This window comes from Canis lupus, chromosome 1 (genome assembly GCF_011100685.1).
Source record: "Canis lupus familiaris isolate Mischka breed German Shepherd chromosome 1, alternate assembly UU_Cfam_GSD_1.0, whole genome shotgun sequence".
Classification (NCBI taxonomy): domain Eukaryota; kingdom Metazoa; phylum Chordata; class Mammalia; order Carnivora; family Canidae; genus Canis; species Canis lupus.
The window spans coordinates 8,447,702-8,465,409 of record NC_049222.1 but is presented as its reverse complement, the minus strand read 5'-3'; the positions used below and the strand labels follow the sequence as shown (position 1 = coordinate 8,465,409).

Below are 17,708 nucleotides of genomic sequence, written 5' to 3'. Positions count from 1 at the left end.
ACATTGATATGTTTTACTTAACCGAGTGTTTAAGTTAAATTTACGAGTGGGATTTGGAGCATTATGCTCTCTTAAATATTTCAGGTCATTGCTGATGATTCTTGAGTAAAGAGATCACTTTTGTCCTTTTTGGTTCCTATCTAGATACTGTCTTCTCCCTGAACCTTAAATAACATATGATTAGAACAATGGTAACCAATGGTTATTACGAATGTTTTACCCTAACCTGAAGTAGATGGCAACAGGTTTGGGGTTGTTTGCTTGATATTAGTTGAACAATACAAATGTTCAACGCTACTCCCATTAACATGTGAAGAGAAACAGGGTTGAGTTTGGGAAGAAATTGCTGAATGATCTCTTTGAAAAGTTTTGCAGTATTTAATTTATGGTCATATGTAGCAAAGAAATTGGTGGGGCAGCTCTGCCTTGGTTCTGTCTCTTGTGGTAAAGTGAGTCACACATTGACGAGAGTGCTCCAATAGCGACAATTGAGTAACATTCCCACAGGACATGTGGACATTCCTTCTTGAGTCGCCTTTCTGTTTTTGTTTTTTAAGATTTTATTTATTCATGAGAGACACAGAGAGAGAATGAGAGAGAGAGAGAGGCAGAGACACAGGCAGAGGGAGAAGTAGGCTCTGTGCAGGGAGCCCAATGCAGGAATCAATCCCGGGACTCCAGGATCATGCCCTGGGCCAAAGGCAGGCGCCAAACCACTGAGCAACCCAGGGATCCCTGCCTTTCTGTTTTTATTTTTCTTTTTATCATGTGTTTTCTTCTGCAGAAACCAAACAGTAAGTAATTAAATCCATAAATGTAACACCTAAAATGTAAATATGTGTACATATTTTTTGATCATACTGTTAATGCCTCCCTTGGCTTCTCTTATCCACCAATTTTTCTAATACTCATTTACCTTTTATGTGACTAATCCTTAAAATAATTTAACATTGAATACATGTGACCAGGGAAACACTTCTTTGTGACTTGCATTTCAATCCATTTTAGCAGAATCCCAAAAAAGCTCATTCAGTCTGGTGCTACAGACTACATCCTGTGATGGATGGGTGTTACTGACAGCTCCTCTAATTTAATTTTTGCCGATGGAGTAGATTTAACCCATTACTGTCTTAGGGTTTGAGATGGAGTTTCTCTTTACTATCTTTTGCTTCTTTTTGGACTAAAAATTTTGTGAGGACTGGTGTTGATCTGGACATAGAGAAACTGAGCATAATCTCATACTAGTTTTCAGATTATATTCACATTCGTGCCAAGTTTTTATTGCCATATTTTGTCAGATGGATCTATGGTTTATGAAAATGGACCAAAGAGCAACACAGAGCAAAGTCAGATGGATACGAGTCTAGTGTCAGACCAGCTTCATAATGTCAGAACAAAGAAACAGGTCAGAAACCAAGGCACCAGAAAACACATGTATTAAAAGCACATGGGGGAAGGACTTCCAGGTTCAATGCTAACATATAAAGGGCTTGGAAGATGTCACTGCCTTGATTACAACAAGAAAAAACTGATCAGATTAAAAATTGGTGACTTCTCTTGTATCTATCAGAGAACTGAGATTTCAAGGCAAACCCCCAAATCTGCAGAAACGGACACATCTAGAGAGATACAGCAACCAATATCTCCTTACCCAGATCTGAAGCACTGGAGCCACAAACTATGAGGAACACTTAAGTGGTGAGCTGGATGAATTGTTGGCATATAATTGTGGGTAATACGACTGTGAGAAACTCATGGCGGCTGTGGCCTGGGAAGGACCCCACACTTCCTTGAGCTTTCCCTCCAGGAAACCCACCAGATTCTCACCATGAGGACCTGATAAAGGTCCCCTCATGGCTCTGGCAAGGGAAGGGCAAGATCACCATCGTGAAATATGCCAAGAGCCTCCTCATTAATAAAGACCTACCTACCCTCCAGAGGAAAGGACTTTGCCAGAACTCATGTCTCAGACTTAGTCTGGCCTCCTATGATCTTCCTGTCTCACCTAAGAAATTAAAAAGTAGTAATAATAACATAATCAACAGGGGCCAGGCCTTCATGGAAATGGATTTGAAGGCTTAACAACCAGGGATAGGAGTAGGGGGCAGAAGAGGGAAGGAATTCCACTGGAGAAACATTTGTGAATGTCACAGACCAAAGACACACCAAAGGCTGTAATAACAAATTTTAATAACATTGAGAGTAAATTGGAGCACTCAAAATCTTACCCAATCATCTGATTAAAGAAAAATGGTGTTATTCTCTAGAAATACTTTTGAATACCTGGGATAAAGGTTCCAATGAATAGGTGACTGAATAAGAAGATTGTCTTAAGAATAAATTTCTAGAAAAATTAAAAATCAGTTAAATTTTAAAGAGTGCAAAAAGCTATCAGAGCTTCTTAAATTTTTGTCTTACAAATATAATTTGGCATCCCTCTCCCAGGATTTGGAGAATTTTGCTTGACATTTTAGACTCGGGTATATTTTAAACTCATAATCCAGAAAGGACCTCCACTTCTTTGGCCACATTATAAGATTGACACTGTTTACGGATTGTTTTCTTTCTTCAGTGTTTGTTTCTGCAGGTCAAGTGGTACTTAGTATAATTTTATGGTATTTAAATATTTTAATTAACAGTTTTCCATTAAAAAATAAACAAAGGCCAACTTCTTACTTGGGATTTTGGAGGTTATATGTTACAAAGAAATTGATATTTTGTGTAAAGACAAACCTGTCTAGTTTTAAAAATCAGTAGACTCCACTAAAATTAAAGTCAAGAAAAATATGTGATAGCTCTGTTCTTGGGGAGGTGAGTGAACCCTAACACCCATATCCAATCTCAGTAACATTATTAAAAATGAACTGTTGGCCGCGATTCCGGTACTACTAGCTGGGAGTGTTGATATGGATTGTAACTTGTATTTGTTTGTTCACCAACTCATTCATAAGTAATCTTGGATATATTTGGACATACCTGTAATATATTCAGGTAATCTAGAAGGTCCTGAATTTATATTATAGTCTATCTAAAACGTGCCATTAAGAAACTACCACCTAGTAAGTAGAGACATCTGTCAGTGGTAAAAGTTCTTTAGCAGCCAACCCTGGGAAGAATATGATATTTTTATATCATTTGAAAAGAAGTTATATCCTGCCTGTGCCACTCTGAAAGCTAAAGGATACCTCCTCACTGATATATATACAAGGGGCACTGTTTCTGGAACAAGTGAGGCAAATATAAAAGTGGTATTCAGAGGGACTCCTGGATGGCTCGGTTGGCTAAGCATCTGCCTTTGGCTCAGGTGATGATCCCGGGGTCCTGGGATTGAGTCCTACATCGGGCTCCCCGCTGAGTGGGGAGCCTGCTTCTCCCCCCTGCTTGTTCTCTCTCTCTCAAATAAATAAATAAATAAATAAATAAATAAATAAATAAATAAATAAATCTTTTTAAAAAAGTGGTGTTCAGAACTTGTCCACATATGCAGTACGTGTGTTTGCAGTGTTCTCGCCAAAGTATTGAGCTCCAAGTGTCTTCCTGCTGGTGGACTCCTGGAGTTGCTACATTTTCTACCTGTTTTCCAAGGATTGTGCCCTAGAGCTGTTATAAGTCACCCATATCACATCACTCAAATAAATTAACTGGTTTTCTTTAACAGTCAACATCAGCTTCCAAAGATAAGAACCAAGAGCTCCAACTCTTTCAGACACAAGTCTAAATATTACATAGGCTTCTTATTGTTCCTTGCTCAGGGCATTGGGTAAACATTCGCCATCTGGAACCTCATATCCTTTGGTACTAGGACATTTTCTAGAATTGATTCCAGGTTTTATGCTCCTTTTTCTTTATTTTTCCTGAAGGGAGACAGAGGATGACAGCTATGCAGGAAGAACCAGGGCTTAATGACCCAAGTCAAGGTTCTAGGGTAACTTTTTCAGGATATGAAGATGGCTGGAAACTTCTGCTTCATCACTGAGAATCTAGAGAGATTACCTAGGTCACTGGGGAAGAGTTTAAGATAAATTTATGGTAAATACAAAACTATTAATATAAAAAGAGACAATTATTAGCTCTAGGTGAAAACCCAAGTTCTGTAGGAGAGAAAGCAAGATCATTTTTACCATTTGTTTCAATAGCAATATTCGTTCCTCGGATAAACTTCATTGGCTATGATACTGCCACTGCACAAAGCTCAGTTTTACAATTTGATTTAACTGAGAAGAGTGTTGGCAAAGTCATAAAGACATAAACACCAAACATTGAAATAATCAAATTTTAATACAAATACTTTGGAAGGATGGGCACATGAGAAATGTATGCATATGTGGTGAATTTGTGGAGAGGAAAGCTTCTGCATCAATGTCTATTTTTTTTAATCCAGTAGTAATATAAGCATGCTATTCAGAAAAGTAGAGAAGTAAAACAATTGGAGGAAGTGATATTTGTCATCTCAATGGAGGGAAAATGAAAAGGGCAGGAAAAAACTTTCTTCTTCTTCTTCCTTTTTTTTTTTTTTTTTAACAAAAACCCTTGTATAGCACTTTGACTTTGAGCTACATGCACCTAGAAAACACACTGAATGTTGCATTGAGATAGAAGTAACAAAGCATCAGTGGTTTGAATTTTCCTGCATTTAACTCTTTATGTTAATATGATTCTAGAGGGCTTTTTCCTCTAATATTCTTTGCTGGCAAGTAAAACTAATGATAGTGAAACATTGCACTTTATTCATTCAAACAGCAGAATACAGTATGTCGAGTACGTTGCATGCCCTACAAAGCCAGAGTGTCTGAAATTACACATAAAATTGGAAAAAAATGTTCTAAACAAGGTGACTATATAACTCATCATTCCTATAACTCAACAGGGACAGTAGGCAATAAATGGGAATTATTGCAGACATTTATCACACATATCCTCAGATTACGTCTTTTATTATACCTTACAACACAGTTGGTGCTTTGAATCTGAAATAATATCTAAACCAACCTTGAAGATTTGTAAAATTCCCTTAGAAATCTTTGCAGTGAATTCCAGAAGCCACAGTTCTACATATGCATCACCAGCAATAGAAACGTCTCTTAAAATACTTGTTTATATGTTTCGGATAAATATGTTAGAGCCTAGAGACTTGACTTAGAATAATTCCAGTGAAAAGGCCAGTTGAAAAATATATTAATTTATGCAAAAGCCTGAATGTGAATGTCGACACTTTATAGACACTATGTTCTAATTGTAGTGAAACTAATGGTGATACTTAATTGTGTGATAGGGTTGCATCACTTTTTACTTTTCATAGATTTTTTTTCACTATTGTGGAAAGAAGTTAAACATTGCACTCACAATTTGGTGCCTCCACCTAAACTTTATAAGCATACAATACCTCCAATCTTGCTGAAATCTCATACAAGCAGTACAGAATATAGTACATTATTATAAATCAAGGAGAAGCATTTTGATTACAGCAATTTCTAATTACAAAGTGGACTCTACCAATTTGGAAAGTACTGTAATGTAGGTGTAATTTAAGATAGTTCTATATAAGCCAACATAACTTGAATATTTACAATGAAAGTAAACTTACTAAAGTTACTTTTATCTTCCTTTGTCTTGTAAATTGATAACCAATGTATTTTAAATTTATATGTATAATACTTTAGTAATAAACTGACTTACTTAAAAATCCTATAAATTTAGTATTTACTAACTAAAGAATATAGCCTCATTTACTGTCTGGCACCTATAAGCATAATCACAAGCTAGTGAAATTTCAATTCTATTTTTTCAGTGTACATAAAGGCCTTTAAGTAATATCTCAAGGTTTCTCTGATGATAATATAATCAATATCTAATCATCATAGGTTAATGGCATATATCCTTTCCCTGACAAAACTGTACACTCTATAATGACATTTAACAAACTTACCTAACTTGACATCACTTACCAATTCCCTTTAATTAGTTACCTTACTGTAAATATTCAAATTTACAGTTATGGCATTCAAAGGAAACACAGATTTTTAATGTAATATATATCATCATAAATTATGTACATAAAAAACAATCTTAGGAAGCATCTTGTCCCCCAAGTAGCACCTTTCAAACAAGATTTAAAACATAATTTAATTCAATTCTGACTTTTTATTCTGTGGAACTGTTTTCTTAGTAACAACCAGAATAGTGGGTACAACAGATTAGGGGGAAATATATATATATGTACATATTTATGTGTGAGTGTAACACATATACATACAATATACTATATATACCACGTAGTATCTATATAGTAGATATATATGTGTGTATAGAGTTACAAAACTCTAGCAAATTAAGAATAATATTAAACAGACAACAATGAAAGTGCTTTGCTAATAGGTAAAGATGTCCAAAGAAAATTAGTGAGCAGAACTTCATCAGCATGAACACCTGAGAGTGAAATAAGACCAGTAGCTAGGGGTGGGGGTGGGGGGTTTCAAAGAAATTCCAGCAGGATTTAAAAGTCCCAAATGCCTGAATAATCCTAAACTTTGCAGAGGAACAATACAGAAAGAAGACAGAGTATATAATTCTCGTAAATATTGTGAGAGACAGATTAAAGAAAAATTAAAACATCCATGGAAAAAGAGGCAGGGTTCCAATGTTCTGGAGGCTCTGCTGCCAAAGTCTTCCATGAGTGAAACCACCAGGACAGTTGCATCGGGTTGTACTGTGCACTCCCCCATCCCCCAACATCTTCTCTGTTCAAGTGGGATTTACATTTCCCCATATTGCGTTGGGAGACATGTTTTCCTTCTCACCCAGATTAGTCACTGAGAATCTGGAAATACCTCATGAGAAGTAGACATTTTTACTTTTTCCTTTCTGTTGAAGAAAGCAGGAGCACTCATAATTTCTGTAACTCACAGAATAACTGCTATTGGGCAGGCATGTAGTTAAAGCTATAGTCATAAAGCATCCACTGACTCACTTAAAACTGTAAATTACAGCTTAGAATCTTCCTAGATAACATGAGAATTTGGTTTTGGTTCACTTAAAATTATCAAAAAAATCTACAAGTTGGATACTTACATGCAATTTCTGTGGTGAGTGTTTTAGTGATGAGTAACAAATATTTGAGACATGAATGATCGCTGTCTTTAGTAATGACCATTCGAGTTTCAAAGTGATCATGACCATTATTTAGCTTCAGAAATACTTTTCATTGTTTGACTCCATCTAGAATTTGGACAATGGCAGGATGGCCACTAATTGCTCTGTAGTGATATCACTAGGGTTGTCTTTGGCTAAACTGTGGAGCAAGACAAGTTTCTCTCTGTATCTTCCCATTCTTTGTTCCCTGTTCCCCTTCCCTTTAGCTTCCCAATGTTCCTCCCCATCATGTTTCTACCACAACCGAAACCACACTTCCAACTAATATTCTTTTTCCTATATTCAGATTTTCCACAATTATTTTTTTTCCACAATTATTTAAGAAAAAAACAACTAATAATGCTTAGATGCCTCTTTTGAGAGGATTTACATAACAAAAATAATTCTCAAAAGTGGAAAATTTAAATATCAAAAACCTTATTATTGGACCATCATCTATCATACTTGCTCATGAAGCTAGGCCAGGGAGAGTGCAAGAATTCTATGTAAAATCAGAAATTACTTCATGTGATAATAAAAAGGGATGAGACTTCCCTATCACATTTATCTTCCTCTTGACCATTCATTTATTTGCTGCCAGCTACTCTTCTGGACTCTGCTGATATAGCAGATTTTAAAGTGAGGAGGGAGAGAGCTAACCCAGATCCATCTACATATTCTCTTTTTAATTGGTTAACAAGAGATGTTCTGGAATGTCATTGCAGTCCACGTTTGTTGGTCATCAGCCCAGCTTCCAGGCCCCATCTCCCTCCTCTAAGGATACTCTGAATCTCCCAGTAATGTGCTTTGGCCTAACTCCTGGTTCTAGAGGTAGACCCTTCATTGACTTAAACCATTTCATTCTTTCCAGCCATGATGCCTGTTTAATGATGGACAAATAACCAAATGTACTTATTCTATCAGAGAATTAACAAGGCAAAAACAAGAATTATGAATGGCCAGTTGTTGTTCAAAACACAACGGAAACATGTGTATAAGAGTTAGGCTAACACCAATAAAGTGTAACCAACACCATGAAAGGGGATCCAGAAACAGGTTTATACCCATACTTAATTCTAGAGATGACATTTAGACCTTGGTAAATAACATTTGCCTGAAGTTTGATCTCCCCTGGATTGTTCCGTTATGTGATTCCGTAAGTTTCCCTTTATTGTAAGCTAATTAGAGTCATATTTTCTGAAACATTTCTGCTAAGAAAGTTCTCTAGGTTATAAAGTATTCTTCCTTTCAAATTAAATACATTTAGTCAACTGGTATCCAGGGTAGGCACTGAATAGTGGGAAAAGATTATATAAAGATTCACATACATAACAGTCATCATAAATTTGCTTAGATCAAGAAAAAAGCTTAGATTCTGGTCTTTGGCCTATGAGAGAAGGCTGGGTAGTTGACATAAACATCCTCTGTGGCACCATCCGATGATTGATTGGTAGGGTTGGGATTTCTATAGTTGTTGCCTGCCTAGAAAGACAGACAGAATGTCAATGATTCACTGCATTTCAGCAGCCAGTAAATATACTCAAAACAAATCTCTCCTTAAATTAACCACAATGTAAGTCAGATTTCTATTATAATTAATGTCATAAAAGATTCTCTTCATCGTATTGAACTTCTATGAGAAATCACATTTTTGACTTGCAGGGCTCAGAGTGCAATGCAACAAAAGACTACTCTAGATTGTCACTTGCTATATTAGATTATGAAACACTTAGTCTTAAAACTCTCCCCCAATGCCCCAGGCTGTTTTGATAAGAACCATTATTTTCATTTTTATATGGAAGTCTAGTATAGCACTTCCCATAGTAGGTACTCAATAATTTCTGTTGAATGAATGCTTTAATAAACAATACTTTTATTTATTTTATTTTTTTTAGAGTTGCCTTTGTTTTTTTTTATTTTTTATTTTTATTTTTTATTTATGATAGTCACAGAGACAGAGAAAGAGGCAGAGACATAGGCAGAGGGAGAAGCAGGCTCCATGCACCAGGAGCCCAATGTGGGATTCGATCCCAGGTCGCCAGGATCGCGCCCTGGGCCAAAGGCAGGCGCTAAACAGCTGCGCCACCCAGGGATTCCCTAAACAATACTTTTAAAGTACACAATCTTGTCTTGACAGTAAACAACTAAACACAATAAGAGAAATTAAAATAAACTGGCATTACTTTCAAGATGATGTTATATAATCATTAACATTCTCTACACTAGTCAAGTCATTTTGACCACTTATATATGCATGTGGCAGAAAATCTGTAGGCAGTTAAGAGAGAGAGAGAGAAATTGAGAGGAAAAGAAGAGAGAGGGGTCTTTTGGCGAGTAGTTTGGAAATTGAGAGTGGTTTTGCAGGGATAAAGCACAAGCAAAGTTGCAATGTCACTGGTACTTCCATAGCCTGTCTAAAACCCCAAAACAATCAAGCAGGTCTAGCTTCTTTCTCTTTCACATCCAACTTATTATCTAACTTTGTAATCATCATTCAAAATATCATTATTCTACAAAAGTCTGTAAAACTTGAATACTTAATGTGGGAAGTTGCAAAGCTCCTTTCTTCCTCTGACATTCACAGCAGTAAATGTGGCTTTAGATTGGTGTGAGTGGACAACAGCTAAGGACAAAGAAGGGAGCCCAAAATTGTGTACGACAGAGGACCGTTTTATTGCTTGCTGGACCAGCAGATGAAAAAAGGCAAGACTTCTTTAGTCTTTCCAGTTACTATCAAAAAGCCAGCCATGAATTCTTTAGAAAAAAAAAAATTGTTGTGTAAAAAGTATCAGAAGAAAAAAGTTAAACCGATAGATAAATAGGTAACAGAGAAATCTGAAGCACACATATTAGATTGTTAGAAGCTTTTTATTATTTGATGTTTTGACCATGCAGAATTCAATTGCAAATAATTAAATTCAAGAGAAATGGATGTAATTTTAGATAACACTTGGGGAAATGTTTTGTGTAAAATTTTGTAAACAGGGGCAGTGGCTCGGTCAGGTGGCTCAGTCAGTTATGCATCTAACTCTTGGTTTCAGCTCAGGCTGTGATCTCCCAGTTGTGGGATCAAGTCTCGTGTAGGGCTCCATGCTCAGTGGGAAGTCGCTTGAAGGCTCTCTCCCTCTACCCCTTCCCCCACTCCCTCTCTCCGTCTCTGTCTGTCTAAAATAAAATAAATAGGGCACCTGGGTGGCTTAGTCAGTTAAGCATCTGCCTTCGGTTGAGGTCATGGTCTTAGGGTCCTGGGATCGAGTCCTGAATTGGGATCCCTCTGGAGTCTGCTTCTCCCTCTACACTTCCCCCTGCTCATGATCTCACTCACTCTCCTTCTCTCTCAAAAAAATAAATAAAATCTTTAAAAAATAAAATATCTTTTCAAAACATTGCAAACAGAATAATATATGTTAAAGAGATAATCTGACTAATAGTGGAGACAATGAGCATGAAAATAAGCAACCCTCTTATCTGCAAGTCCAGAAGAGATTTTCTATTCTTTCAATTAAACGAGGAGCAGGGGAAGGTGGAGTGAGGAAGAAAATGTTACAATTCATGAGACTCCTGTAGCCCAACAGAAATTCGAGCATTCTTTAATTAATAAGCCAATAGAAACATAATAATGATAATGAATATCATAGCATTGTGTTTCTCTAATATGCTTGCTATGCCTTATGACCTAAAACATTACTATGCCCTCTACTAGGTCAGGTGGTGTCCTCCCAAAATTTATGTCCTTCCTAGACCTTCAGAATATGACCTTATTTGGAAGTAGGGTTGTTGCAGATATAATTAGTTAAGATGAGGTCATATTGGAGTAAGCGGGCCCTTAGTCTAACAGCACAGCTGCCCTCCTAAAAAGAGAAGAGATACAGATATGCATGTGTCTACACACACTGAGGAATGTCACGAGAAGACAGAGGCAGAGATTGGAGTGATGAGTCCAGAAGCCAAGGAATGCCAAGGACTGCCAACCACCACCAGAAGATAGGAGGGAAGCATAGGACAGATTCTCATCCCAAGAGGGAACATATCTTGCTGAGACTTTGATTTTGGATTCCAACCCTCCAGAACTGCAAGAGAATAGATTCTTGCTGTCTAAGTAGCCTACTTGGTAGTAGGTTTGTTGTGGCAGCCCTAAGAAACTTATACACATAGTGGTAATCCACAGGGCTATTATGATGTCCCGGCAGTTGGAGCTTTATTTGTATTCATATAAAACAAATTGTTTCAAAGGGCATCAATAATAAGAGAAAAGGTCAGAAAACAGGTGTTTCCTCAAATAGCTGATACACTACATGGCCAGGTAATTGAAAGGAGAACAGTAAGGTTGTTGACTGCAAAATGGACCAACATTACAGGATATTATAATGCAGAAAAGGGGACAAATGACAGCTCTGAGAAAACTTACCTTATTCTGTGCACCCCAGGACTCTTTAAATAATTCTTTCTGTCTCCTTCTCCTGAGAATACATATTCAATAGAGGCATTAAGGTCTTACACTCCAGCACTAGTACTATTGCACTGAGTAATATACCATACCTGTAGCCCAGCCCAAATGCCCTCATTAACTATGTTGAAGTAGCATCCACAGTTGCCTCATACATACCTACTCAAAATTCCCTGGACCTAAATATTCATTTTCCACAGATGGTGAAGGCATCGAAATGGATATCCAGCTAGTGTACATTAGTAATTAATTTCGGCAAGCTTACTAAAGAATGGTTCATGGTGGGTTATTGCATAGATGACTTACTACCTTCTCCAAATAACCTCGAGCTTCAAGATTTCCCACAATCAAAAACTTCCTTTTAAATGCCAACTGTGTAAGTTCTCAGATGACAGTGGAAATATAGTTAAGCTTTAAAGAAACTTCTGGGTGTTTGACTAAACCTCCTAAATAGATTATTTTATTTAGCTTTCATCAAAAACTCTATATTTAACTCAGATTGGGAACCTGAGACAAGGCCCTACATCGCATGGTTGGTTAGTGATAGTATTGAGATTTGAATCCACAGCCTTCCCTTGTGACTACTAGGCTCACTGCTTCAGGGGCCACGTGGCCGCAGCTCAGTGGGCCCTCTGGAGCCATGCTATTTTGTAAACCCTCCACCATTTGAATGAAAACTACAAAAAGCTAACATCAGGAGGAATCTTTGAAAAGAAAATTCAAGAGACAAAGAAAAGAGGCTACTATAATTGAATGCCATGGATGAAATGACTCTACCCAAATGCATGAAAATAGTTATTATGGGAGATGATGACTGTTTTTTTTTCCATCTCCCTAAGGAAAAGATTTTTATCAGACCACAGAAGAGACAGGTTAGATGCAAAAATATAGGGTTATTTTCCTTTATGTAAAAGAATGAAGTTGTAATTCCTTCACGGAAAGTTTAAAAACCAGCCAAGCTAGTCTCTCTCCATGGAAAGGTTGTTCAAATGATGGATGTTGTTCACTATGGAATCCTCCTACTGTGTCGACATGATCACAAACTGGTCTTATTCTATGTGTGTGTGTTTACTTATGAAGAAGCTTTTATGTGGTTAATTTATTTGATTTTTTGACGTGTAAGTTTATTATGCGAAAGTTATGCTTCCAGGTCATTCATATAAATTATTTACTCTTTCAAAGAAATCTGTGACCTAGATGTTATTACCATCCTCTTTTCACAAATGAAGAAACAAACCTATGACCTTGGATTGTTTGTTAAATCATGGTTCACAAGGCTGGCTATATCATAATACAGATTAACTTTCCCAAAGAGGTCCAAATATATACACTGTTTACATCAGCCTAAAATACTCAATATTATGAAGAAAAGAGAACAAGAAACAGAGTCAGATGATCTGTGTTTAACTCATGCTTGGCAATTTACCAGTTATTTGCATCTATACAGTTCAGTCCTCTAGTCTATTAAATAAAGAGAGTAAACACTGTGGTTTGTTCTAGGTTGACTGACCATTCTGGTTTGCTGGATTCTAAGGAGTTTCCCCCAGAGTTGAGGGATTTTCAGTGCTGAACCTGGGAGTCCCAGGCAGAGAAAAACAGCCTATTTGTCATGAGCATCAAAGTTGACAACAAAAGGCAAAAATAAGCATCTAACATTTTGCACACTAAACATTTCATTTTTCCCTACAGACCCAGGCATCAGCGTATAGACTATCTTTTGGCTCCTGCCATGCCTCACCAGGGCTAGCCACATCCACCAGCCACGTTCTCTTAACAGTGCCACCATCTTGATCTTTCACTGGAAGCACCACAACCTGAGAGCAGAGAAGGTGCAGGAAATGCCCCTGTGCACACAGACAATGAAGTACTAGGTGTGAAGCAAGGTCTCAGTCTCATTCAGGCCCACTGTCATCTCCTCTGGCTTCTCCCCAAGTTCACACATCTGAAGCGGCAATATTATTTTAAGTGGTCACAAAAAGACAGAGTTCTGAAGGCCATTGTTTAAGCCCTTGGGTCACTTTTCAAAATGTTTCCACTCTAAGTAACAACCACAAACTGATACGGGCAACCAGGTAGACAGAGCAAGGCTTCTTTCTTTGTGATGTTTGCCCATGATTATGCATTCAAGTCCACAAATCTTTTTATCACATCTAACCAAGTGGGACAATCTATCCTACAGTTCAATTTAGCTATTCATGTAAAAGTGATGCATTTTCATGAAGCTGAATCCATCATGTCCAAGCTCATGTGACCCCCCAGAGATACGTACTGTCACTCATGCCCTCCTATCATGTAGCCTGCGGCCCCAGGTACTCCTGCTGTCACAGCTGCCCTCAGTGTATTGCTCATCAACCAGGGCAAAGCAGTCAAAAAATCCTCAGTGTCACTAACATCCTGGGTTCCTTACCTCATTTTGCTAATTTGCTCAATTTCCGACCAGGGAAAGGCTTCTAGGGCAGCCCGTGATGGGAAGAAAGGGAAAGCGAGAGTTTTGTGTTTCAATTTAATTAGACAAATACTTATTGACCATCCATTATTTGGAAAGATTAGCGCTAAATGCTATCAAGCACTAAGAAATGAGTAGAACACAATCCCTGTCATTTTGAACAGAAGGGAGGACAAGCAGAGAAATGATTAAGCGACAAAGCAAACTGCAAGGTGCAGCGGAGCAGAAGTACAATGTGGTTCCAGATGGTGACATCATGTCTCTTTGCAGGGAGGGAGAACTGGGAGGACACTTCCCAGGGGAGACATGTGTCCCACGCTTTGAGCCTCAGGAGGAAAGTCAAACATGGGGGAAACCACTCTTTGTTGGCTACCCAAGTAGGAAGAGAGTTGGGTATGTTCACAGAATAAGGCTTGCAATTCTAACAAAAGTTGTCGATATGGGGGCGGCAAAGTAGAAAATATAAATGAATATTAGATTGGGGTCCCACTAATTAGATGGAAGTCAGAACAATGGGTGCCTCTGATACAAGGTTAATGAATTTTAACATTATTCTGGTGGCAATAGGAAGACAATAAAAGGTTTTTACAGGGGAAGGACATGGTCAGTCTAGCTTTTAGAAGAGCAACCAGGAAAAGTCAGATGTGTTAGGAAAAGAGGAGACACCTAGAGCCGGGGGTGGGTTGGAAGCATTCACTAGTATCAAGTGAGTGGTAATACAAGCCTCTAAAGAGGAGAGGTCAGGATATGGAGATGAGACAGAGAAACCTACCTGATAGCCTACTAAGATGCATGTACTTGCCAGTGTGTGTGTGTGCATGTGTGTTTGGTACTATTGCTGAGGCAGAAGAGAAGAGGAGATGGATGTACTCCTTCCCTTTCCTGAGAAGAGAACATGTTAGTTGGAACACAAGAATAAAGAGTAATTAAAGTGAGTTGATGAATATTGGACAGTAAGAAAGGGCAGAGTAAACCAAGAATATCCCAGAAAGTTCCCAAGTCGGCCACAAGACAGTAGAAGGTAGGAAACTTTAGCAGAGGTCAATGGCCACCTACTCTCTCTAAGGTGGCCCCTTCCGACACCTTTCTTCCTCAATCATTTTTTAGGAAGAGCACCAACACTGCTTGTTTCAGAGACAATAACCATTTAACAGTATTTGTTTACTAGAATGGGCGCTCATATCCTGTCTTATTCACTACTGTCACCAGAGATATTTGATGAAGGAATGCATGAAGGCATTATTACTGCTTACTGCTTTTCTTCCCCTTTTCAGAAGCCCTCCCTCTCTCCCTCTTGCCTCTCATCACATACACACACACACACACACTGCCCCTTGCCCAACCGCCTCTTTTCCATGCAGGAGGAGGAAGATAGATGGCACTGCAGACAGAGCAGAGGCACCAGGCGGTTGACTGCCCAGAATATGAAAGCTGTGCTAACTTGAGAGCAGCTCCTATTAATTCTTAAACAAATGACTCTAGCTTTCTCCTTCGATATTACCACAACTACTTCTCTTCTTTTGTGTAAGAAAAACACTCCAAATGCTGTATGTGAGTGCTAATACAGCTTGGCCAACTATTGGGTTATTAATAGAGAGCCCCTCATATCAGAATGCAAGAGTCAGGATGAATTGCAATACTCACCTTTTATAAGAAATGACAATGATGGTGGTAATTAGGATAACAAGCAGCAACAATAAAACTGCCCCTCCAGCCACAAAGAGAATGTATTGGTTATCAGTTTTACCTAGGAGGAAAAAATATATAGTAGGAATTAGGAATTCAGCTAAAGCCAGAAAAAAAGTGGGAAAATGAGGAAAGGGAACATTAATCAAATACAGTAACAATTCAAAACAACCCAATGAAAAAAACTGGATGAAATTAAGGGAAAAAGATAATTTTTACTTTAGAGTCTTCTAAATATTTGTGACTCCTCATAGATTTTTATTAATTCTTGATTCAGCTAGGTTTAACACCTTATGAAGAACAAGAGTAAATAGGTGAAGGGAAGGGTGCCTGGGTGGCTCAATCAGTTAAGCATCCAACTCTTGATTTGGGCTCAGGTTCTGATCTCAGGGTCATGAGATCGAGCCTCATGTCACATGTCACACTTGGCTCTGAGCATGGAGCCTGCTTAAGATTCTCCTTCTCCCTTGGTCCCTCCCCCTTCCTCTAAAAAAAATAAATAGGTGAAGGGGATTAAGAGGTACAAGCTTCCAATTATAAAATAAATAAGCCACAATGATGAAAAGTACAGCATATGGAATATAGTCAACGATATTATAATAACTTTCTGTGGTGACAGATGGTAACTAGACTTACTGTGTGACCTTTCATAATGGATATAATTGTTGAATCACTATACTGTATACCTGAAACTCATTTAATATTATATGTCAACTATACTTCAGTTAAAAATTTAAAAAAAGAACAAGAATAGAAAGAGTTACTTGTTTGAGACAGATATCCCTTCACGTTAAGGAGCTCCCAATCACATACATAAAATCTTTTGTAGAAAAAAAGCAACTCTCAAAAGAGTACATAAATAAAGATTACTTCTTAAGACTGGTATATTAAGTATATTCATACAACAGCATAATTTAAGAAATATTTTCTACTCAACCTGAGTTAATGATAAGAAGTGATCAGAAAAAAATCTGTTACTCCGACTCAGCGCTCAGGCAGGAAGAGCAATGATCCAGGAATATGCAGTTCTCTTCCTGGCTCTGTCACCCCTTAGCTGTGTGACCTCCAGCCAGTTCCTTACCCTCCTCTCCATGCCTTTCTTCATCTGTCAAGTGATGACAATGTCGACAGCTCTAATTACATCACAGAACATTGGTGAGATTCCAATGAGGTAATATTCAAATAAGCAATAAACTACTAGAGCAACATCACCTCTGAAGCGAGATCTCAAGGAGTTCTGAAAGCATTTTATCTTTAAAATGTCCTCCTGTCCATGAGATGCATCACCCACTGCCTCCCACAGATCTCCTTCCCAGGGGAAAAAAAAAATCCCATCAGTATTCCCAGGGGCAGCCCAGTGGCTCAGTCGGTTAAGCAGCTGACTCTCAACCTTGGCTCAGGTCATGATCTCAAGGTCGTGAGATGGAGCCCTGACTTGAGTTCCCAGGCTCAGCAGGGAGTTTGCTGGAGGTTCTCTCCCTCCCTCTTCTCCTTTTCCTCCCCATCCCTCCAGGCCACTCTCTTTCTCTCCAAAATAAATAAATATATCTTTAAATATTTATGTGCTGTTGCCAGGAACGGGAGTAAATTAGAACCTGGGAGCTGTCCTCATCACCCCCTCTCTCTGGGGCAGCAAGGTTGCTGGTCTTCTCTCCTGCAGGGAGGGGCCAGGAGAAGGCAGATGAACAGCATGATTTCCCTCTAATGCTGAAATTAAAGCCCAATGCTTGTTTGGTGATTCCCATGATGCTGCCTGCAATCCTACAGCAACCTAAAAATCATACTTTTCATTGGGTTCTTCATGATCTTTCCCTTGGATTATTTCTTCCTTCCTGACCTACTATTAACCTGCAATTTTTTTCCGTGATAACTCAAAGTCTACATCCACTCATTCTTTTGTATACAGTGAAATTAAGTCAAGTAATAAACATTATTTTCATTTTTCAAACTTGTTGAACCTATAAGGTGAATTAAAGTAGAACAGTGTGTGAACTTTAGAGG

General features: G+C 38.1%; 1 protein-coding gene across 5 annotated transcripts in view; it reads right to left on the bottom strand.

Moving 5' to 3' along the window:
• Nucleotides 1–4,918: 4,918 nt before the first annotated feature.
• CD226 (CD226 molecule) overlaps nt 4,919–17,708 on the bottom strand; it is an 88,347-nt gene continuing 75,557 nt past the window's right edge. For all 5 annotated transcript variants that reach the window (XM_038525816.1, XM_038525812.1, XM_038525814.1 and 2 more), the window contains 3 exons: nt 15,666–15,768; nt 11,537–11,588; nt 4,919–8,610 (listed from right to left, as the gene is read on the bottom strand). In XM_038525816.1, coding sequence (XP_038381744.1) covers nt 8,497–8,610; nt 11,537–11,588; nt 15,666–15,768 — 269 coding nt within the window. In that variant the 3' untranslated portion in view covers nt 4,919–8,496. The remainder of the gene's footprint in view (nt 8,611–11,536; nt 11,589–15,665; nt 15,769–17,708) is intronic.